The 25,021-nt window shown below is 41.9% G+C and overlaps 1 protein-coding gene across 1 annotated transcript in view; it reads right to left on the bottom strand.

Moving 5' to 3' along the window:
* TBC1D8 (TBC1 domain family member 8) overlaps positions 1-25,021 on the bottom strand; it is a 50,618-nt gene that overhangs the window by 5,966 nt on the left and 19,631 nt on the right. Inside the window, exons 4-15 of the mRNA XM_050915590.1 lie at positions 23,515-23,743; positions 19,608-19,848; positions 11,905-12,112; positions 10,525-10,719; positions 9,085-9,267; positions 8,542-8,692; positions 7,444-7,658; positions 6,481-6,598; positions 1,945-2,230; positions 1,301-1,430; positions 904-1,002; positions 278-346 (exon numbers count right to left, since the gene is read on the bottom strand). Of these exons, the coding sequence (XP_050771547.1) occupies positions 278-346; positions 904-1,002; positions 1,301-1,430; positions 1,945-2,230; positions 6,481-6,598; positions 7,444-7,658; positions 8,542-8,692; positions 9,085-9,267; positions 10,525-10,719; positions 11,905-12,112; positions 19,608-19,848; positions 23,515-23,743 (2,124 nt within the window). The remainder of the gene's footprint in view (positions 1-277; positions 347-903; positions 1,003-1,300; positions 1,431-1,944; positions 2,231-6,480; positions 6,599-7,443; positions 7,659-8,541; positions 8,693-9,084; positions 9,268-10,524; positions 10,720-11,904; positions 12,113-19,607; positions 19,849-23,514; positions 23,744-25,021) is intronic.

Raw genomic sequence — 25,021 nt, 5'->3', positions numbered from 1 at the left:
CATCTGAAAGCTACCAGAACCTAATTTCTCATGGACCACTTCCAAGCAGCAAGTTAGAAAGGAAACTCTGAAGCAGTTCTCCTTTGAAGGGCCAGTACATTACTATTCCTCTGTAACAACTGGGCAACCACAGAAAGGACAAAATGACAAGGTCCCATCCGAATAGTACTGCCCAGGCAGTGGACACGAGGTCCGAGGTGCCACTGCAAAGCGACAGCTCTAAGTTACGTCCAGAAGCCTCAAATAGGTGCATCCCCTACTTTTCAGGGAGACCAACCTTGAACAAGTCATACAATTCCTCTAAATCTTCAGGAAGAATCGAAACATCTGGGATGACAACTCGGAGCTTAAAAAGAAAGAAAATCATGTTAGTGACAATCTTTTCTCCCATCATCACTGACACAGGCAGGCCCACGAGCCCTGCAGGGACTGTATTTATGTGGTACAGCTGAAAACCGCAGTATTGAAAAATCTTTGCAATTTTCCCCCCTTCTTTAGGTTCACTGGTTGGACAGATCCGTGAAAGAGAAATCCCTCAAGGGCTATTAGAAACAAAGACGGGAAGTCCCTAAGCTACAGGTCACAGGAGGCCGGGGAAGCATCGCATCGCACTCACTCTCTTACAGTCTTCCCCAGGCATCTGCCTAGGGCCACGGTGAAAGACAAGGCGCTGGGCTGGATGGTCCTGCAGTTGTTCTTAACGTTAAAGCCACCCTAGAAAATAATGCATGTGGCTGCAAAAGAAAAACCAAACCCATCAGCATCCCAGGGAAAAGCTTTTTCCAGAGTCAGTAATCATTCTTCCTTTTTTCCAGATCTGGTGGTGCCTTTTAAAAAACAAAAGCCGTCTGCCTCCAGAGAGGAGATGTTAAGCTACCTCAGTTGAAACAATACCCTACTCACCACATTTTGCTTGGTTGTGTCTTCGTGGCTCTGCAGGACACGGATTCGGTGTTTGTAGCGCATGTGCTCTATCTGTGCCACAGAGTGGTCTCCAAATTTCTACAAGGGAGGAACAGGAGTTTATTATTTTTATAGTATTTTATGATATTTGTATTTCTCATTTACTGGAAATACAACTTTTAAAGTATTGTGAGTCCTTGAAGAAAAAGCATACCCAGTCTCTAATTGATCTGTCAGTGTAGGTATTGATACTACACCTAGCCTTGTGCACTTGAGCACTTAGTCAAGGAATCTGTAAAGATGTGAATTAACTTTCAAAACATCCATGTTGACTTTAACCTTTTTCTTTTTTAAAATTCTAACTTAACTGACTAGTAGACACAGAGCAGCATTTTACCTCATAGGAGTCGTGAATCAGGTTAGCTATTTCAGTCACTGGAGAGGCTTCCTGGTCGTCACTGAAGAACGCATGGTGATTACCAATAGGTGGCAGAGGGCTCTCCTCATTTTTGACATGCTCTAAAAACCTGAAGGGAAGAAATACGAGCAACACAGATTACTCTGCACTGTGCTCTTCTCAATATAAATAAGCAAACAAGTCTTATGGCTCAGACTTAGAAATAAATTGGGTTTTGGGCTGCTAGGCTTTTCAGAAATGCCTTCATGATTACTCATCCGAGGAACGGCAAGCCAGCCAAATGACTAAATGCTGCCCAAGGAAGAAAACTTCTGTCTCCTTGAAGTCTGGAGCAGGAAGCCCGTCACTCTAGGGAAGGCACGAAGAGCAGCAGTAAATATTGCGCATTGACACAGTCGATGCATGTCTCGGCGCTACCAGGAAATTTCACAGGACATCTACTCGTCTGATGTACAAAGCCCATTGTTTAAGGCAGACACTGCGAAAGCAGCAGCAGCAGCAAGGTAACACGGAGGGTCCCGCTGGTGCCTACGGAGCGCCATCAACATCACCACGGCACCCAAATGCCTTTGTTTTACGGCAGAACGGTCCGCGATAGAAGGAGCACTCCTATGTGGCCATACCTGCTCAGGATCATCAGGGCCTGCCCATCATCCTTGCTGTTACACAGATCCACGGCATTGGCTTCCAGTATGGCCAAGCCCAGCTGGAAGATGGCTTTGATCCCGTCATAGAAGAAGCAGTCCACAACATTCACAGCACTTTCCAGGGGCATGATACTAAGGAAAAGGGTAAGGAACCACGAAAGAGAGATGGAAGCTAAGGTTGTCAGATCCTTCATATGTTCAGCCAGCTCTGGAAGTTGCTCTTTTATAAGCTCTTCGAACACCGACTGGTCTACCTGAGCACCTGCAAGTCATAAAGAAACAGTATTTAGCCAGGATTGACACAGGAAAAAAATATTCTTTAAAGCTAATGATAGCCGTCAACTACCAACTGCAAGACTTTCTTAAAATTTAAACTGACAAGATACGCGCACATCTACACTGAAAAATCCCATTATCCTCCTGCTGTGATCTCAGCCCCAACTCTCATGTCTGTAATCCTTACTGTACAACTTTCTGCAAAAAGACTGTGTTGATTCTCCTAAGTGCCTTTAGGGTGCAATGAAATAGTAACAGCAGCAGCTGTTGTTTTTGGCTAAAGGAGCACATAATAATTAAGTGCTAGCGAAAGCAATCTTAAGGCATTTTACTGTTCAACTTGGGATCTATGCAATGAAAATAAGACAGTACATATTCCTTTCCAGTGTATGTACTCGAGCAAGCGGGCAGTAGAGCTTTCATTCTAAGTGAGAAAATGTAAGATGGAAATCCAGATATGGCACACACACTAAGCAGGAAGAAAAATATTTACACATAAATATATGCACAGATATAAATATATACTTGCATATATATAAAGAACAAAAGATTTCTGCAATGCCCAGATACAAGATTTCCTAGCTGTCCCACCCAGTCTTTCCAAAAGGAGCAGATGTGGGCTCTGTTTTAGCTATTAGCTCAGTCCTGCTTTGTCATCAGCTATTGTAGAATCAATATAGTTTCGTATCGCTGAAGTGGCCTGTGTCTACAAACCAGATCTGCCACATCAGGGACTTTAACGGAAGACACTAGAAGTTAAGAATGTTCCTGAATACAAAACACAGTTAGCTTTTCAATTATTTTGTCTTTCCTTTCAATTTATTTCATTTCTTTCTCATAGTCCATATTCTGCTAACATTAGGAGACAACTTTAATTGCTATGAAATTCTTGAGACATGGATACCCTTAGCACTCAAAGCCTGTGTTGTCCAAAAGCAGAATATAACCTGGACAATTTGTGGCAGACAGCCAGCATCTTTTGGCTTTGCATCCGAATCACAAAAAAAACAAAACAAAACAGCTATGACATTTCTCTCTTAGAACTTTTCACATCAAGCCACAAAGAGCTTCTGCTGGTGGCTGAACAAACATTACAGCACCACAAATCAAAAATAAGTGCCCAGGGACATGCAAAGAGCTTTTGAGAAACACATCAAGCATGGTGCTTCGCTTTGAAGAGAAAGCCTTCTCACGTCAGATGGTCATAAATAAGAAGGGTAAAGAAAACAGAGGAGAAAACAGACTGGGGTTACTCAACAGAGGGCAGTTTTTGTTTGGTTTTTTAACAAGCTTAATACAAACAATTTGATAGCCATAGTTAACATAGACCCAAAAAATAAAGCTGGTTTTAGGGGAATTTGAAGGAAGCCAGAGACAGATAGGCAGACACATATAAAAAGATCATTCCAGACTCAGAGGCAGCACTGGCAAAAGCAGAGGTTTAAAAGGAATGTGCAATGCTGCCCACATCTTTCGCCGATCTTATTATAATTAAGCATTGACACTGTAGACAAAAGTCAAGCAGGTGTATTCAAAGTGACTTTTATGCCCACCTTTTCATTAGGCTCCCAGAAACCATGAAATCTGAGCAACTGAATCTCTAATGTATTACAGCATGAAACCATGACAAGCTAGGAAATTACCAGGGTATCCATTTAAAAAATGATGACCCAAGATGCAAACTAAATGACATCTCCAAGACTGAGAAGGCAAATAAGAGAAATGAAACTAGGTTTTCAGTGTTTCAAGAATTATAATATCAAGATGATGACAGTCTAACAGATAAAATGGGGTAAGATGGCCTGCTGGATTATGCAGAGGATGGTAAAGTCATGGTAATATGAGAATAGGATATGCATGATCCTTGCCACCACTCTTGACCCAAGTACAACTTGTTTCTATGCTGCAGCTATCTGCTTATAATTTCCTCTATGCACTGCAGAAGGGAGAAGGACAGCGGGAATTCCTGAAGGAGGAGATAACGGGGGGGCAAGCCCTGCCTGCAGGCTTTTCCCATTTGCAAGCAGTGAAATGATGAAAAGGCTTGTGAAAAGACAGAGCGGTCATAGCTGGCAAGGCTGAAGGAGGGAGATGGTCATGTGATGAAAGTGAAAAGGTTGAGTAGGTCTGAATCGCCTAAGTTTTGAAAGCAAAAATAATAAATAAATAAATAAATAAAAGATTTTGAATGTCATAAAGAAAAGGCCCAAGAGAAGATGGAGTTAAGATGGCCTGTTATAACCAAGGCCATTAATTCAGTAGCTGTTTTGACTGTAGAGATTACTGGCTGACACTGAAGAGGAAAAGCACAGTGACGAGTACCAAGATCAGAGATCACCAAAGTTATAGAGAGATCAAAATCTGGACAACAGTGTTGGCAGTGTGGACAAAGAGGAAAAGTTGGGTCTTGGAAGTGTTATGCAGGAAGAAACAATACAAAGTTTAGACAAGAGCTGGTTGCAAATCAAAGAAGAAGGTCAACTGAAATGCGAAGCCAAGAATACTAACTCAAGCAACAGGAACCAGAGGAGGGGCAGGGTGGAGAAGATCAGTAGCACTGATTTGGGCACACTAAGGTCTAGGGTAAATCAAAGCTGCAGAAGTAACTGCTCAGTGAAGCAACCATGCTGCAAAACTACACTGCTGCCGTTCGACTAGGGGGAGCAGGGGAACTTCTAATCTGAAGCCCCTGGTTCTTTGCACTGTGGTGAGTCACGGTACTGTTTCCTTTGGGTACAGAGGACAGGAAAACAGAGAGACAGGACAACCAAGACTGTCAGCACTCAAACAATGTGGGCTGTAGCCATGGTGAGTGACAGGCAAGATACAAACCCAAAATTAACTACAACTCAGGGCAGTGATATGGCTGGCCAAGTGGGACAACTCAAGTTTGTTTGAGTGTGGAGAATGCTACTTAGGGGCAATAACCCAGCAAGCACTAAAGTAATCAGTAACTCAAGGCAGGCTGATGATATCTAGAAATGCACAAGGACAGATAAAGCTGTGTTTCTTTTTTAATCAAGGAAGGAGACAGACAAACATGGAAGTAAGTCATCAAGATAGCAGTCTAAAGTCACATTTGGAGACAAGAACCAAAATTCTGACAAGCAGGACAATTACAGTGCCCAATCCACTAGCTGAAAATACCAATGGCATTCAAAGCACCACAAAACATCCTAAGCATCCAGCTAACTTTGGAATAACTCTGCTTTAACTTACCTTACCTGCCAGTTCAGTGACAAGACATAACTGTGCAGCGGCACAGTGTCAGGAGGGAGGCATGACAATCCCATCCTCCAAGCAAAAGATTGGAAATCCTCTCAAATGTCTCTTCCTGCTCCCCAGGCAGCACAAGAGTGCCCACACCATTTCTAGCTCCCAGAACCACTACTGCAAGGGATTTCCTCCTATCCCCACCTCCTCACAACTGACCCTGATCCCTCCCTTTGCTATGGTGATGGTGTAACGGCAGACACTGTAGCTAAAGAGTAAGGTTAGCACCAAAGAAGGAAAAGCTATCAAACATTTCTGTAAGAGGAGGAAGTAAAGTGACTGCAAGGAACAAATACTCTTTCTTGTACGCATACCTGCAATTACTGCGTCAAGCTGCTCAGCCCCCCTCTTTCTGTGCATTAGGCAGACATTTGCACAACAGTCTTAAAAATAGTTGCATTGCAAAGAACAGGAGACATAGCACAGGCAGTACAAGGCACGCACTGCAGAGGGACAGGGCTTATTTCTTAATGCAGCATCTCACATTCAGAGGGTTTTGTATCAGCCCTCATTACAAAGGGCCAGTTTAGATGCAAGCCTGTGTTACCCCAGCAGCCAGGCAATGCAGACAGGTCAGATCAGAAATAGCTACCCTAGCAGATCTTTCCTAGGTTCATCTTAAACAGCTCGAGTCTCTAATACTGAACACTTCTAACCAAGACATGCAAGCTCTTCTATTTTTACCTCACAGGCAAAAGCCACTGCCTCCTGACCAACAGGAAAAAAAAAGACAAACTGTAAAGTCGAGCACATATTTATAGTTCTTGCAGTTCAAACCCTTCAAACCAAAACCAACCCTAGCTGGAACCTGAGCAGCCACCGCTGCTGTCCCTGCACACTGCACAAGTCGATGGACCACCTCACCCGTGGGGTCTGGACCTCAGAAGACCTTGAGCATTTTACTCACGCCAGTGCCATTCAGCTGCCCCTTCGCAGTTAGCAAGAAGAGAGACACGAGCTCACCTATCACTCGGTGGTTGAAGTAATCCGGCAGCATTCGCTCACACACAGCAACCAGCAGCCAAAAGGCTTCTTCCTCTTTGGCATACAACAGCAACACGGAGGTCAAAATATTCATAGACTTAAAAGGGCGAAGAAGAAAATGGGATTTGTTAGTGACAGCAAATCCTACTGACAAAAGCTAAATTGTGGCTATTTTTAAAGAAAGAAAAGTAGCCTAACATGATGTAAACAACTAAAAAAAAAAAACCAGCAAGAGAAAGGTAATAGGCAGCGAATACATAATTGCAACCCAAAGGCATAACAAGTTTTTCAAGCTTATGTATACTGATTTTCATAAGAGCTATAGGAAACAATGGAGAAAAGCACAGTACTGGATTTGCCCAGATACAAAGTAGGTAACTGATAGTGCAAGATGTTTTGGGGCTGCTTTCCCCCCCTTCTTGTATCTGGACCAGTCTGATGTTAAATCAGAATTCAGGGAGCTGCACAGAAGGTAAAGTTATTATTTTAGCCAGCCAGCTGGGCAAAGTACCTTCATAATTTGTCATCAGTTTTGAAAGAAAGGGGCAGAACTTTAGTTCATTAAACCTCTGCCCCAGTGCTCTACGTGAATCTCATCTGTGCAGGCCAGTTTACTTTGCACTGTCTCCAAGTATTGTGCAAGAAATGTATTTTTGAACAAACAGAAGCATCAGAAACATATTTTTCCCCTCCTTTAACTCTAAATGCAGTTTCCAAAATGCTGAGGGAATACTTTTGTTAAGCCAGAACCTTTTGTTAAGCCTATGCACTTGTTTTCCAGAGTAAATGACATTTAATATCTAAAATTAGGTATTTTTCATAACTAAAAGGACATTATTTATCAAAACTACCATTAAAAATACTCCCAAGAGAACGATAAAACTGAGAGAGTGGAAAGAAGGAAAAAAAGCAGTGAGCGTTATCCCGCCGGGAGTTTTTCACCTGGCAGTATCCTATTTTGGGGTTCCTGTGTGCGTACGCCGTGAGCACCCTTCTCAGGGCAGCTATCCCCGTCTCGCTCTGGAAGGCAGGGTGCTCGGGCAGCGAGCGGTGGAGGTCACGCTCGATCTCCTCCGTCGCCATACAGCACTTGCCCATGGACGCCTCCACCAAATGTACGTAGTAACCAGGATGCGAGGCGAGATCCGTCACGGCGTCTGAAGGCAGCAGGAAGAGAGAAAGAGGAAGACGCAAGTGGATTAGGACAATGCTAAACTTAAGTGTTGTCGGAATTACTGCTCGAAAGGATGTAAGCAAGATGGTTTTCCCCAAGGTCTGTGAATTTAGTGAAATCTCCAGACCTAAAAGAAATAAAGTCCTAGCAGAATATGTGTCTTGAAAACAAAATAAATATTAGCAAAGCTTATATGACACGACATCATTCAAAACACCTTAATATTGACATTGAGCACAAAACTTCCCCAGCAGAAAGTATTACTGGGAGAAACGTACTCTGCACTGTTCACACCCTCCAAGGAGGAAAAACTCCACTTTTTACAAATGTTTGAACATGTCATATACTGGATTAAAGACTAAACCTGAGATCGTATTGTAGGCACATTCTGGCTCTGCCAGATCTGTGGATGAAACGAGTTGTTTTTTCCATCTCTAGTTTCTATTACCCCTGCCAACATTCAACAAGAAGCAGGAGCAGGACTGCTGACTTTAAGATGTCATTATTTTGCAATAATTTGGTTTGTCTAGGGTTAAATCAAATTTATGCTACAATCTAATTGTTGCTTGAAGATGAACATTATTTCATGAAAACATGACGTTAATTTTAAATTACACAGATGAAGAAGATGTTATTTCAATTCTTCTGCACATCATGTCATGTCATCCTGAGATAAAATTTTTACAGATCTACCTAGGTACTTCCTTGCACTTACTAGTTCAGTTCAGATCATCTCTCTTCTGCAAGCAGTATCATAAGCTCCACGTAAACAACATTTAATTGCCCTTGGGAGATTTCTTGCCTAAATGTTTTGCCATGTTCAGAATCAGATGATGCCTACAGCCAACATTTCTAAGCGTGCCCACCTGAGAAGAGCAGCCAGAGTTTGCCTCTTAAGGATTCAGGGATTCCCATAGCAACAAGTTTTCTGATCTTCTCAGTGCGAAACATGCACACGGTTCTGCCATATTCTACAAAATGGTCATCCCACAGGCTCTCTTTGATTTGCTCCCTAGACTGGGAACAAGAAGATGTATTTTAAAAGAACAAATCATGTGCATGTGAGAACTGGTAAACAGAAACATTTCACATATTAGAAATTCCGCCAGGTATTTCCATTACCAATGGAAATAGGAAGTCTGCTCAAAGGACTACAACTTTCCTCATTTTGCATATGCAATTCACCACACAGGGAGAAAAATTATAAATATTCACCAGAAAGAAATGAGAGGGAGGGAGAAGAAAAAACTCCAAGCAAATAGAAAAGCCATTATCCCATATCTAACTTCTCCAGCCAATACAGAGTTCATTTTACTAAAAATGAGTATCTGTTTGAATGTCACCCCAGCTTTTAAAAAAAAAAAAACAAAACCAAATAACTCCTACAACTTCCCCCAAATGTTACATACCTTTCCAAAATCAAGGCCCGCCATTCCTGACTGATGAAAGTCCGACCTTAGTGCTTCTGCGTTGAGCAAGTAACTGCTCTCCTTTCCACATTCGCTTCTCTCCTTGCCTTGTGAAGCCTCTGTTCCCAGACGCGCAGGCTCACCGTCCGTGAGCACGCATGTCAATCCAAAGGCAGGACTGTTCTGCAATGCAGAATCAAAGAGGTAACGACTGAGAAGAGGCTAAGAACTACGTCCTCAACTGTCTTCAAGACACAGAGCTAGGTTAGCCTTTGCCTTTCGCATCAAAACCTTTCACATCTTTCAGGAGGAAAGGCCTTCCTCAAGACTTTACACAAATTATCATTCATTTGTATGTCAGGAAAAGGGTTGTTACTTTAAAACAGAAGTTGTTAGTGAATTCTAAGTGTCCTTGATGACAAGCCACCAATCTTCTACTTCAGTTAGGACTTGAAAAACAGAATCAGAGAACAATTTAGGTTGGAGGGGACCACCTTTTTCAATCTCCTGCTCAAAGCAGGGCCCCTCAGACCAGGTTGCTGGAGGCTGTGTCCAGCCGAGTTGAGTAGCTCCAAGGAAGGGGAGTCCACAGCCCCTCTGGGCAGCCTGGTCCAGCTCTGCCCATCCTTGAGGGGAAATCTTCCTCTTTTTATCTATTTGGATTTTCCCTTGCTGCATCTAGGGACTGTTGTCGCTCATCTTTCAGCTGGCACCTCCAAGAAGAGTCTGGCTCCATCTTCTCTGTAACTCCCCATTAGCTAGTGGAAGACAGGCTGAGCAAGTCCTGCTCCCTCAACCTCTCCTCATAAAGCATGTGCTCCAGCCCCTGACCATCTTGTAGCCCCCCACTAGACTTACTCCAATTTGTCAATGCTTTTCGTGTGTGGTGGGGTAGAGTCAAAACTGGACACAGTACTCCTGATCAGCCTCAGAAGTGCTGAATAAAAGGGAATAGCAACATCCCTTGACTGGCTGGTTACAATCCTGCTAGTACAACCCCATATGCTGTTGGCCCTCTTCGCTATAGGAGCACACTTCTGACTTATAAGCTCAACCTGTTGTCCACCATGACCCCCCCTGCCTTTTCCACATGGCTGCTCACCAGCCAGCCAGCCTGCCCCCAGCCCCTCCTGTTGCATGGGGTTACTCTGCCAGGCTTCGCATTTGCTTTTGTTAAACTCCATGAGGTCTCTGTCAGCCCATTCCTCCAGATCGTCGAGGTCTCCGTGAAGGGCAGCCCTGCCCCCACCATATTGACTGCTCCCCGCAGTGTGTCAATCACAACCACGCTGCGGATGCGCTGCATCCCATCAGGCAGGTCTTTAAAGAAGGCATCAGACAGCACTGGCCCAAGATCAGCCCCCTGAGGAAGGCAGGACAACAGCCCAATGGACAAACACACTGAATTTATAATCCCCAAAAAACCCAGAAGTTCAGTACCTGGTTCTTATTTTGGAAGTTGTTACAGTGCACTGGGTTGCTGGAGTTCACTTCTTTTAGCCTCTGGAGCAGGTTCTCCACCAAAGTATCCCGGTCCTTCAGCTCAATGAACTGAAAGGCTGTCTTGCTCCTTATGCTAACAATGATGGGATTAGGGAGAAGGCTTGTGTCCTCCATCTTCTCTATAGTGATTACCTTTTCCAGAAACATTATAGAAAACACATTATGCACCACATCCACAGAAAGACCTTCAAATATTCTACATGTACCAAAATGTACAAACACAGCATTCATATGCACACATGCTTTAAACATGGTTATTCATATTGGCTTTCCTTGATCAGACACATCCTACCACCTGAAGTTCATGGTCTCTTTAGAAGCTCAAAGCAGGCACCAAAAAGTATCCCAGCTGCCTCTTCTTTTTTTTTTTTTTTAAATGACTTTGCAGCCCACTTCTGGAGAGTGGACTGAGGGGAAAGATAAGAAAGGGAAGTATGATTAAAACAAAATTTAGAAAAGGATCAACTTGATCAAATTCTGGGGGATGGAGGAGGAAATTTACTTCCACACTTTTGAAGACAGGGGAAAACAGTTGTTTCGTTGTTTCTGATTATAACACTGTTCTTTTATTGTTTTCTGTTTCTGTAACAGTGGAAGGTAAGTTGCTACATTCAGGATATCATTTGGATGTTACTCTGTTATTAGTCGAGGATGAAAGGAAAGCTTTAATTAAGAGATCATAACAGCCTTGTATCCACAGCAGATCAGGCAGGTGTTTGCTGACAGCTTCCTTCTCCTCTTCTACTCCCACCACCTTCCCATGCGCTCTCCCTCCATTTAAATAAGTCTCTGATTTCATGGAACTCTGGCAGCTCATCACTGCATCCAGAACATCCCCTTTTTCTCTCTGCCCTACAGCTTTGCAAAGTATCCACAGGTTTGCTAGAGTTTGTCTATGGAGGGAGAGCTTCAACACTTCTAAGTGCTGATACCAGGCAAGGATGCTTTTATATTGCTAAAATGGGTCCAAGCTGAAGTCTCCATCAACATCAAGCTGGACGTATGCATTTGTGGAGCTGGGAGGGGAGCTCTGTCCGAGTCTTGGACCGAGCAAGACTCTGGTTTTGCAGTGCTCTGTCCTGCTGCATTACCTGTCCATACTTCGCTTTGAGGATCGTGTTGAATCACTCATATTTTTAGGAACTCATGCCCTAATGAGTCCCAGAACAAGCTTTACAACAATCCTGTAGGCATGATACACAAGCATCCTACTCTTTTTCATCAAACGATAGTTTGCAGATAAGTCAAGTGACAGTGGATGCTTACGGCAGAAAAAGGCAGATAAGGACCCGAAATGAAACAAACAAACAACTCTACCTCTCTAAGTGGGATGATAACATTGCAGCAGCCATTTTCTTTGCTGGCAAAACAGATATAACTGTCTGAAGTATACATCCTTCCCGCTGTGTGACAGCGACTAAACGGCGTCCAGAGAGAACACTCTACAACTTCATGCAGCTTCTCCTTCCTGGGCAATCTGAAGAAGGCCCGAAAGAATTCATTCTGCGCTCTGGCTTCAAGATCCCTTAAGAGAAAGCAGTAAGAGCGAATCACAAGACCCCGAAAGCCAGGACATCCAGCGCAAGTTTCACTTTTCTTATTAGCCTCACCAAGAGCGAGGAATACAGAATAAAAGCACCGTGCACAGCAATCTTCACTGCCTATGTGAACAGACAGATGACTTTGAAATGCAAAAGAGAATCATTATCAATACTTGCTTGTTTAACAATAAGGTCAAAAGCAACTCTGTAGTGACTAGGAAAGGAAAGGACACTAATTGAAATCAGCTGCTTTGCTGGGGGCGGTTTTAATTATTATTTAACCATGCATTTTCTATGGCTGCTTTCCAGCCTCAGAGTTACAGATTTCAATGCCCAGGAGATAACTAAATCTTTCATCTGATGAACATACATTGAGCAACGGAGATTAGCTTTATGTTCCTTGTTTCCCTTCCCAGTAGCATTACCAACATCACCCCAGGGATTTGCACCTGCACCCAGAAGTAATGTATTTGCTCGATGAGTACTTCCAAAGCGGTCAGTAATAGAAGAGTTAACGATGGTGGCATTTACATCATCGCATCCCTGACTTGCAGAGGTATCAGCCTCTGAGAGCCCTCAGAACAGTTGCAAAATGCAAAACAGTTTCAGGTCACTTACAGACTCAGTTGCGAATAACAGCACCAGCTACATTCAGTTTGGACTTGGCTTCCTTCCAGTCACCCATCCACATTTATGTGGAGAGAAAAAGTTTACATAAATGAAGCTTTCATTACTGAGCTATGGTTATACAGACTTGGCTTTGGGGATTTTTTTTTTCTCCTCCTTTTTTAATGAAGAAGTCTGCAGTAATTTAGAGAGCTATGCAATTACATTATAAACAGGCCATGGCTATTAGCTCACCAACAGCAGCTCCAGAAGCATTAGAGCTTAAATTCTATCATTTTCTTTACTACAAGTAAATTTTTCCAAACATGATTCACCTTAGGGAAAAAAAAAAAAGAAAAAAAAAGCTTGACTTCGTTCCATTGAAAGAATTTAAAGCGTGGGCTGAAGCATAACAGGGAGTGGTACCTTGGTGCTGTAAATCCCCTCTCCACTCCTTCCTTCACCCTCCTCTTCTGCAGACACCTTCCCACTACCCCAGCCCTGCTATTTAAAAATAAGTTGAGACAGATGAAGCCTCTGCTTCAGTAAGTAAATCAATTTTGGGTTTTTTTTTAATTTCAGTTTAATCCATAGAGAAAACCAAAGCCATGTGAAACACGGAGGCAGACAATCCAGAACAAATCGAGACCTGAGACGGAGGATCTGTATCTGCGACCAGCAGAAAAGACAGAATGCACTCGACCAGCGTTGGGCTGCTGTTTCCTTCTCAAGCATTATCTTCCTTAATAATATTATCCAAGGAAAACAGACAAATAGTCTCCTGTTTTTCACAAAGAACAAAGAGAAACCCTCTTTGTGAAGGAAGACAAAAAGGTTGCTCCCAAGTTAAAATTCCACAGCGAGAGCAACTCTGATAAGTGCCCGCAGCGATCTGCTATTGTGACAAAGCTGGATCAGGATATGCCTCCTAGTTAACTCACCACTAAAATATTTTCCATTTCTGCACAGCACAGATGAATGCTGCTGATAGCATCTGCAGTCAGGTCCGGGTAGAGCTGTGCTCTCCTGCTATTGTGCTGAGAAGGTAAGACCCTCCCTGGATCTACTCAGCTGTTAAAATTTCTATACCTTTATGTGGAAAGAGGCATTATATAGAAGAGTGGGACCTCTGTTGAGGCAGAGATTGTCCGTTATTTAAGAGCTGACTGTTTCTAATGCTCCAAAATCTGCAGTTTCTGAGTTCTCAGGATTTTGCTGCCTCTCTTAGGGCTGCAGGCTCCAGGTGTGGGGCCTTTCAGACAAGAAGCCACAGGTTTTTAAGATGAAGAATGACGTTTCCTGTATCTGAAACTAAGTAAATTCGCCAAGCATTGTGTCGAACTCCCTCACCCCGTACTGGGGGAAGGCTGCCAACCCCAACATCCCTGGAACTGCCTGTCCTCCGTGACTCAGGACACAGGGTCACACAGGGCCACCGCAGAGACCACACTGCAGCCAGGGCTGCCCCAGAGACAAGTGCCGAAACAGGGGCCAGCCTGCTGGCGGGAGGGATCCCGGACAGAAAAACGGTAGCATGGGGATGAAATGCCGTCAGCACCTACCGCTGTGGGCTCAAACAAGAGGTTTTATTAGAAAGTGGCACACCATGAAAATATTTCCTGTTAGGCAGGCAAATTCTAGGGCTTAAAGCAATTGCTTCCCTTCATAAATATAGCCAAACAAACAAAACTAGAGCTGGTTAAAAAAACCCAAACCCTGTAACTCCAAAAAACCCACAAACAAAATTAGCTCCTAAAACATGACAGGCAAGTGTTTAAACACGATACAGCAAAGATGCAGCGACTACCCCACGTCACCAGGTCCCACAGCATCCATTTTGAGTTTCACAATACCTCCAATGCTGAAGAGAAATGCAACCTTTCTACCTGCGGCCCAGCCTGTTTGAAATTTTCTCCTCTAACTTAACAATTTCCATGTTGGTTTGGTTTTTAAGCAAATGCAGCGTACTGAGCTGTACCTAAGAAAAAAAAGGAATGCTATCATTATGTAAAAATAATGTTTATCGAGTGTTCATACATGCATCAGAAGAATAAAAGGTGAGAAGATGCAATTGCCTTGTTCCCTACTTTTCAGAAAACTCAGCAATTCTTTCCAAGCGCAGTTCTCGACTTGCATGCTACAGGATCCTGGACTGCCTCCAACTCCAGCACTTCAAAGTGAACGGCAAGTCTGAACTGTGATAACTCCTTGTGTGTGACCCCTATGTTACCTTCCAAGAGTTTTAAATTAAAGGAAATAACACACAAGACTAACAAAATGCCTAAAAGTATCAGAACACTTAAAATTATGTCTTCACTGTCAAATGTTTTTCTCTGCTTTAAATCTAACAGAAGTCAACTTGGCAAGATTTTAGCTCTGCTGAGTCACTTGCTGCCTATCTAAAATCTAAACAGATTGGTTGACCTCTTGCTTTTAGAGACCTATTACTAGCCTCTTCTTGCTATTCAGACTCCAGAAAGTTACAGATTTTGGAAATAACACATCCAATGATATACATCTTGTTTATTCGAAGAACTGCTAAATTCACGTGGCAAGAAAGGCTTCTCATAAGCAAGCCAGGAGAAGTTATCTGAGAAGAGCCAACATGGACTTGTCAGGACACGTGTAAACTGAACATCATTCCCTTACGTAGCAGGAACACTGGACTCGTAGATGGAGCAGATGCAATGGATGTTTTAGCCAAAATTTAAGAAAAGTCTTGATATTTCCTCACATGAAACTAATAAAACTGGATCGAAGTGAAAAACTGTTGTACCAAGCCAGTTGAAAAAGACTGCCCCACAAAGCAGCCCTCAAAGGCTCCCTAGTAAATTGGAAGGCTGTATCAAGAGGACCTCCTTGGGGTTCTGTCCTGGACTAGCTTTTGTTCAACATCTTCATCGGTAATCTGCACAATGGATCAAGAGATTGTTGTTATTAAACTTGCACACAACGTGAGGCTGGTAGAGGCTAATAAGCAGAAGAACAGGATCAGATTCAGATTGATATTCATAAACTTAAGGGATGGTGTGGGAAAAAAGGCATTACAAGTATTTTCAGCTGTGTATCATAAGCTGCACAAATGCAGCATGAAGATCAACTCCACTGGCAGCCATTCAGCAAAAAGAAAAGACCTAGGGGTTACATGGGATCACAAGTTGAACATGAGCCAACAGCCTCGTGCTCACAGGAGGAAGAGGAGGACCGCGCTGGGCTGCAGAAGTCCATGGCCACCAAGATGCAGCACAGCAGTCCTGGAGTTGCTGCAGAGATGGTCATGCTGCTCCTGCCCTGGTCAGCACTGGCAAGGCGTCGGGGGCAATCCTGTATCCCACCACCCCACGCCTGCAGCCGGATGGGATAAGTGATGAACGTCCAGAGAAGAGTGACCAGAAGCACTAAAATCAGGACCAATAAGAAAAACCTGGCTGAACTAGGGCAGTGCGGTTTAAAGAAGAAAAGAGAAAGGAGATGCATACCAACCTCCAAATACACAAATGGGTGCTCTAAAGAAAGAGAGAACATCTGATCTATTCAACAGTGCTGGGTAGGACAAGAAGTAACAGACTCAAAAAGCAGCACGGAAGATTCAAGTTAGACTTCAGAAAGACTTTTCAATGATAGGACAGTAAAGTACTGGTATGGATCCTGTTATTTCCATTACTGGAAATCCTTAAAAACAGGCTAGGCAATCATCTGTCACAAGTGACACACAGAGATAATCTAAACCCTGCCTTTTGCCGGGCAGATGCAATAAAAAGAGGTTCTTTCTAGTCACATCCTCCTTGTTGCTCAAGGTTTACAGCATTCTCAAATTCCCTCTCTGAAGGAATTAATGCGGACTGAAGTGACATTTACGATTCAAGATACTTCAAACAGTTTCCATTCAGTTTAGATCAGTGTTAAAAACCTTCTTTGCCTTCATATGAAGCAAAGCCGTCCTCATTGGCAATTCACAGTTAGACACGAAGAAAAGAAACCGAGGTGGTTAGAGCCTGGAGAAACGTATCATACTTTTGAAACCTTACTGACACCGGCACTAAAGCTTTTAAATCGCATGTTCTGCTCTGGCCAATTTCCTCGCTACATTTGAGGAATGCAATGGATATTCTTGCATCCTGAAAGAGATGGAAATAAGAAGTACAAGAAACCTATACCAGAGATTTTAGTGACCTTCCTATAAAAAAAGAAGTAATAGTTACTGTATGTTCCAGTAAAATTGTATGGCACATAAATATATTTGCAAGAAATGGCATTTGTAGTTATCAAACACCTCAGCTTTACTTTGCTTTTTATGGCAATTAACTTAATTGCCATTAATCCCAATAAGTCCATTGTTCCAAGCCTTATCCTCTCATTAAGCAGCACAGAAACTTGTGTATTAACTTGTTTGACTCTGGCCACGATATAATTTGTGTCACAGACTGTGGGCCTAATCCCACAGCCTCTCTGAGTCCCGTCCCTCCACTGCTCAGCAGGATGACCCCAAGAGCCTCAGGAAAGGCAGCAAAGGTTTCTGCTTTTCAGAATGTAGAATATACAGACCATGACAGCATTAAAAATGCATTTTTTTAAAAATAAGGATATTGAGACGAGCCTCTTGCAAAAGAAAGCCTAACAAACAAAAGCAATCTACAGCAATTTCATTAATTTGACACAGCTGGAATAGTTCTAATGATGTGTGGATTATTGCTTTCATTTTGATAGACTACTATTTGCTTCCAAATCATGCACAAGAATTAACAAAGACAATTATTAGGGAGAAAATGGTGAGAGGAAAATAGTTGTTCTTGTAGTACTACAATGGCTTCAGGAAAAAAAGCAGCAACAAAAACTTCACACACCAAAAAAGTTCAACCCCACCAAAACATGTTAGCATTAACCAGTTTATCCACTATTCAAACTACAGTCTTGCTTAATCACGTTACATCAAAGTGGTTGCTGAAGTGTGACAAAGGGCACCAGAAACAGCAACCTATCCAACCACTACCTAATTCACGCAGAGGAAATGGGATTTTGGCATCTTCCACGTTTCCATGTTTTCCTTTCTGCCATCTCAAGTTACAGCACATCAGCACAGGTTAGAGAACATCTTGCCCAGGAACTCTCCAGTAAATATATTTTTATATCTCTCCTTCTCCTCTGCCCCCCCCAACTTTTTTTTTTTTTTTTAGTTGGAAGGAAGGCGAGGGAAAAAACCATTTGAATAAACGTGTGGGATCGTTTATGTTGCTTGTTTGCTAACAGACATACTACTTTTCAAAAATGCCACAAGGTACTTACAGGTTGATTCCCTGAGAGCCTCCTTATTATAGCACATTACTAAGCTTATACTTTTCTTTGCAACTCTAATTTTAGTTTCTTTGTAGTTTTCCATTCAGTTAGTACCCCTGATTCAAAGACTATTTTGGGAAGTGACAATGATGAGTTAAAAATCAGTAGACGCTGAAAATATCTCCCCCCAGTTTTTTTGTACATCTCTCTGGATTTACTTTCCTTGCTTCATGCATCTAACTTTTCAGTCCAAAAGCAGGAGGAGGGTGGAATGGTAAAGCATGGAAGGGGGATCAGATACAACCAATTACTCACAGCCATATCCTACATCAGTTAAAGGACATATCCTACATTTCTTGGGCCAAAAGCCTACAGTGTTAACAACATCCAGTTACACATACATTGTAAAAACAATGGTAGCTCTTGTGTTTAAAGGAACCCTGACTATGAAAAAAAAGCCTGCAAAGATGTTCATGGCTGCTCACCACTGTATCACCTCAAATGAATTCCTTGACGACATCATGGATGAAATCCTGGTGTCAGTGATTTTCCTTATCGTGTGTATATATGAATTTGCAGAGAAAGTGCATTTTATTGTTTTAAACTCCATTATGAAACTTTGCAGAAGTGTTTAGTCGAGATGTATACCCAACACCACTGCAAAAATGCCCCTCAGAAACAACAAAACGGCTACGGGACATGTCTCTCTTTTTCGGGAAAGGATACCACGCATTCCTTATGCTTTAGTCAGGAAGCAACACCTGGGTCATTCGCTTCATACCTCTGGCAGAGGGAGAGGAAGGAAGAGCAGGAAAGGGTATGAATCAGGAGGGGATAAGCGCTCCACTCACACCCCATTCAGAAAAGAAGTATTTTAAACCAGCACCTTAACCCTGACGCCTCAGGCAAATTCCAGTTTGGGCTATTCCGTCCTGCCCACCTAAAATTCCTCTGGGTAGTTTCCCTTCCCCTTTCCCACAGCAGCAAATAAAACAGAGAGTTGTGTGTTGTGCTACCGGCAGAGAAAGAGTTATCAATCTTCCCCCTGAGAGCCCAATGCATTTCTGTAGTGGGAGAGGAATGTAGAGATGCATTTTGGGGATGCATGGGGTAGAGCTGACAATAGCATATTAATCTGTTGCAACTGCCTGTGGGTTTTTTAAGTCCTATAACTGCTTGCTAAGTCGGCTATGGCAATCACGCTAGTGGGAAATTCCATGTTTCAGATATGATCAAAAGCAATAATTCTACAGAATTGACGGCACTAGGAAAACCTACACATTGCCAAAATCATAAACAAAATAAAGTTGCTCTTCAGGGAAGATGGAATATATCCCTTGCTGCAATCTACCCTTCTACGGGGAATGGTACTTTTAAAACAAATGAACAAAAAACCACAGTGATGTTTAAGGCAAGAATATAAAATGGGAAAAGGTATCTTGCACACAAGTTAAAATGCACCTATTGGATACACCATAATACATTATAAAATCTCTTTTGTGCCCAATCAAGTAAACCTTTGAAATCTTACCCAGCTAACACAGCAAACCATGAAGCCCACCATCGAACCTCTGCTCATACAAAAATTTAGTTTTTTACCTCTTGGTAATCTGAGTAGGATCCTGTAGGCCTGGATCCAGTTCAAAGATCTCATTATCCAGTAGCCTTCGGAGTGTCACATCTGCCAGTTGCTCCATGATCCTGAAAGCCTCGGCGATATTGAGGAACGTGGAGAAGTCACGCTCTTTATTTGGAGTGGTGACGCGGACCGTGTCGGTCATGAAGACGTTGGAGGTTCTTTCCAGCTTCTGGACCTCAACCCAAGGAATGATAAGTTTCACTGCCATCGGAGAAAAAAGTAAAAGTGGGTTGGAAACTCTGCTTACATTTTTCAGATTTGGGAAATAAGCAAATTCAGAATGAAATGCAAACAACTGAAAAGGAGAGAAACCCATTTTACAAAGACCAAGCAAAAGCTGAAATGCCTGTTATTACTCTACATTCATTCTCCCCACTCCAAAAGACTGTCTGTTTCCGAATCTCTCCCTCAAAATTTTACCTATTTTCATAAGAAGTGCTGGACTGGGGAGTTCTGCCTTTGCAGAACACCTGCCATAAGCTGTGCTCCTAACTCCTTTACAAGTCATTTCTGCAGCCTGCTTCATTACTACCAGAAGAAACAGTTCATTTCAAGAGTATGAAGATAATAGGGAAAGGCTTTGTAATCTCCCAGAAATAAAACTGTAGGCAGCTGGAAACCCAATTACATGCACAGTACTTTAACTTTTAAAATAAAGCTAACTCCCATACAAAAGGAAGCTTTTGCACATGGACGTTTTTATAAAGTTTAATTACTGCTATGCTATGAACAGGGCGTTCAAAAAAAAGCTGCCTAGGCATTGGGATCTTCCCATTTGGGTTACTTTTTACTGAAAAGGTGCACAGGCAAATCTTGCCCTAAACATTAACTGTAGTTAGACTTGTTTATAGAAAAGAAAAAGTATAGGACACTGTTCTGTGTACCTAAACACTGCTGAATCATATAAATACAAATGGTAAACAGAATCAGCTTATTTTAGATAACCACTGCAGGATGTTCCTTGCCTCTCTCATACGAATCTCTGGGTAGAAATTAGGCTGGAAAGGACTTTAAAATAGATTAAATTTCTTCTTAACAACTGTTGGAAGCTTCCCAGGATTCTCTGTGCCAATAAAATCAAAACTACACCTCCTAACATCCCTAGCTGGTCTCCTGATGCCAATAAAGCCATAAAAAGGCAGTAATAACAAACATTGTCATATATACATGACACTTATCCATGATCATTAATTACCTAAGGAGCTACCCTCAGCAAGTTTTCTGTACTACACGAACCACAGCTGTCAAGATTATTTGCAGATTACATTTTTTCTTACTTAAATAAAGCACAGCTGCGTCAACACGCACAAACTGTTGCAAATGGTCATAAAATCATCTGTACGGGCACAGCCAAGGAAAGAAAGATTAAACAGCGCCGTAGCAATAGCACTATTGTTCACGCAGGTCAGAATCACATAGGCTCTACAGTGTTGGTTATAGAAAGAGCACAGCAGACTGTAAGGGGCCCAAACTACTGATGAAAGGTACAAAGTCTTCAAAGTTTTAGAAAAACACAAGTTTAATTAAAAAATGTGAAGAAACCTTGGCACGCCCTTTCGAGAAATCTGACGTTCTAAGCCTCTGAAATTCTGCAAATACTTCAAGGCTTAGACAAAAGGGGACTTGTCCTGGAAAAAATGTTCCATGGAGTTTATGCTCACATAAGCCGTAAGTTAATTTTATGAGAAGCTGAAAACAGGTTCCAATATTGCATTCCAGGTCATTTCAACATAAAATAAAACAAGGGGCAGGGGACAGACTTGCCAGAAGCAGAAGACTTAACGCTTTGCCTATAAAGAGATTTCAGTCTACAATTTGGGGGGGATTTTTATAGAGTTAAAACACATTGAAGAACTATTTTTATTGCAACTCATATATTGGGGTTTTTCCCTGTGCTGTATTGAAGAGTGCAATAGATGTGATTTCTTAGCAGTATTTTCAAGACCAGATTTGTGATTGCTACCTGAAAAAAAAGACAATGAATCACTTGTTCTACATATAATCAGCATCAGCTTCTCAAATAGTAGCAACCAGAACTACAGTAAATCTGGATTATTCAATGTAATACAAGTATTTCATAAATGTGACAAAATACTAGCTTTGAAACAGAAGCAATCTGCTTTATCAGAATCAAGGAAGTGGGAAGCATTTCAACATACAATGCTTCCCACTCTGCTAGGGAAGTTTGTTTAACCAAAAGAAAATTCAGGTTTTCATTTCACATTTCCATGCAAATGCATGGGAACACAAAGGCAATGCAAGTGACTGCAACAGTGATTGAACAGTGTATTTTCCATGGTCAAAATGAAAAGTTGCAAACATGTAGTTGTTTGTGGGGTTTTTGCATTTTCATAATGAATTATTATTAAAAGAGATGAGAAGCAATTTCTTCTTAAATAATACAGCATGATGTTGTACTTCCAGTATCATTGAACTATCTGTGGTATTGCATAAACAAAATTTTTGGAACAATATAAAGGGTTTTTCTCTCTCCCTCCTCCTTCCCCCATTATCTATCATTAATAAGTATCATTTTTGCTTTGTGTGCTTTGGCAGACTGGATACCTCAGATTTAATGAGAGAAAGCCTGCAATGACAGCAAGAAGAAATGACTGACAAAGGATATTGTTTAATACTAACCAGAAAACAAGGCAATTAAACAAGAACTCAGATATCTAGTACATATCAAGAGACTCCATTCTAGCCTTCCCAGCAAAACTCAACTTTTGTTTTTATAACAAATAACAAACTTACCAACATTTTAAATCTAATTCTGCCACCTTTTGCAGATATGACAAAATAATTGGCCTGGACCTCTAACTCTAAGCATGTCTTTGTATGTTTTAAGTCTTAGAAATTACCAATTACTATCTTTCTTACCTTTACATTAATGAACTTCACTTTTAAATCTGCAGTTTTATTTGACTAGCCATCCCAATATTAAATCCAGACAGTAAATGGTGAAGTCTTCCTAATTGCTATAACTGACAATTCTTGCTATATTTATAGCAGTATAGGTTTATATTACCATCCTTGCTGAAGTTCCAGCAGGATAAACAGGACTTAAAATGTTATCAGTTCACACACAATCTTACTAAACAGAGAAATGCTATAGAGTTTAAATGGCTACATTCATTTTCACCATCTAATGTCTGTTTCATTCATTTTTCCCTTCTAATATCTATTCTGACAGGCTTTTCATAATCACACAACCCTTCCTCTGTAGAGGAACACCAAGACCAAAGTCTTACAACTTGCTGAACCGTCTGAAGGTCTAAAAACCCTGCTACACACTTCTTGTGACCTTCCTCCACTGCTATTCAGAAACACAAAGAAATCCCTAAATTGCTGTTGTTTTCCCTTAAAAACTCTGAATTTTCACCTGGTTCTCCAGGGCACAGCCCTGTTATCTTTCCTGGGCTATTTTCAGGCAGGCAGCTGGACTCCGGCATCCCTGGCCCCACCAGCCCTTCCCCTGCCGCCTGGCAGCGATGACTCTGCTTCCCCGCCTGTGGGAGGGACCCGTCCTTACTCACCGTTTTCGGCACTAAAAGTCTCTATTTCAGAACCTGCAGGAGGTCTGTTACATTTTAAGGCTGCTTCATCATGGCAAGAAAAGGAACCAGATAGCAGCTGTGTCTGCATGCTCTTATAGTCTCATTTTTATGACTGGATTCATACTAAAATATAAACATAAAGGCTGAAGTGAAAACTAAATTAAACAGGATCTTTCAGCTGAACAACAAAAAACTCAGAAACTAAACTTCAGAGGCGAACTAGGCTTTTCATAAAAATTCTAGCTATTCTTGCTGTTAAATATATTTGTATCTTTCCCCAGCATTAGATTTCTTATGCATTTACACTTACATTCTTTGCCCAGGAAGAAGGAATAAAAACAGAGATGATTGATGCTCAAATAAAGCCAGCCTTGCCGAGGAACTTTTCCTTTCCAACAGCAACAGGAATAATAGGTGATCAACTTCTCTGCTTCAGGAAAATTAAATCTGGATTCAAATTTCACCAGGGCTTCTCGGAACTTCTCGGGGTCTTCCTCCTGCTCGGCAAGCTTGCTGCTCGTTTCCTCTGCAATCAGCGCCTGAGTCCATAACAAGATAATATATCAGGATAAAGCTATGGCATTCACACTTGAGCAAGTTGCTACAAGCTACCCATTCAAATTTTAATAACGCAACCCTTTCTTACAAAGAAATTCAAATTGATTTGCAGTTTTCACAAACGGAGAAATTTCTGTGGTGTTTGCATCTCTCACACATTTTGAATGCTTCCAAATCAACACTTCTGGGGGCTTTTTTTATTATTATTTTTTCAACGAGTCTGGCAAAACCATATATTTATAGTTTCACTACTGCTTATGATTGCTGTTATTTAGTGTACACAGAACAAAGGTAGAGTAACAATTGTGTATGCTGACCAGTACTATTTTCCTATGAAGAGGCAATGCAGTGAGATGTGTCAGTAACTTGTAAACATGCTTGGAACCATTGAAAACATGGTTTCAAAAACATCTATGTAAATATAATTAAGTGTTGAGAATTTTAATAGTGGTATTACAACACAGGAGTTAAGTATGTATTGCACCGTTCATACAAATAATCTGTATGTTACAGCACCTGGTATAATTTGCAATTACCAAGCAGTCCTAATATGCCAAAAATCTACAGCAGAGGCGAGGGTCCAAAACCTGGACTTAACATTAACTAATGAAACCCGAATAATTTCAAATATGTGCTGTGCTAGGTAACAGGCTGCCACAGTGTTATCAAGAGAGATTAATTTTATTCAAGCCTTTCAGTGCACTTAAGACAAAGCTGGTTTTTTAAGAAAGCGGGATAAAAACTAAGATTTACATGGTGATCTTTAGCCTCTCTGTCCCCTTCTTCCCCAACTTCAGAGCCCACCAAGATCACAGCAGCAGGGTTGAAATTCACCAAAAACATTATGTTTCTACAAATTTTCCAGCCCAAAAAAGGGGGTATGGTGGGAAGAGCACCTCACTAAAACTCTTAGCAAGGAAAAGCTTGCAGCAGGACCTGAGGTACAGTAGTCACCAGCAGACCCGCAACCCCGCCAGCCATCACCAAGCTCCTCTTGGAGAGTGTATTTTACTAGAAGCAGAGCTCAGGACACCAGGCTTTCTAAGTTTTACCGCACGTGCCGTTACTATTTTAAATCTGGTCTTCAGTCACCAAATCCCTTTACTTTTAAAATTCTTTAGCCTTCCAAAAGGATGCTCATTTCTGCAACCCTGTGGCCAGCCAGCAGCTTCACTGCAGTGCCCGGCCATGACTCCCACATCCTGCAAAGCCACCAGCAGTTTCCGTGCCAGATCCTCACGATGCAGGTGCTGCAGCAC

This window comes from Gymnogyps californianus, chromosome 1, assembly GCF_018139145.2.
Source record: "Gymnogyps californianus isolate 813 chromosome 1, ASM1813914v2, whole genome shotgun sequence".
Lineage (NCBI taxonomy): Eukaryota > Metazoa > Chordata > Aves > Accipitriformes > Cathartidae > Gymnogyps > Gymnogyps californianus.
Note: the sequence above shows the minus strand (reverse complement) of the source record. Positions and strands in the feature narration are given on the sequence as shown.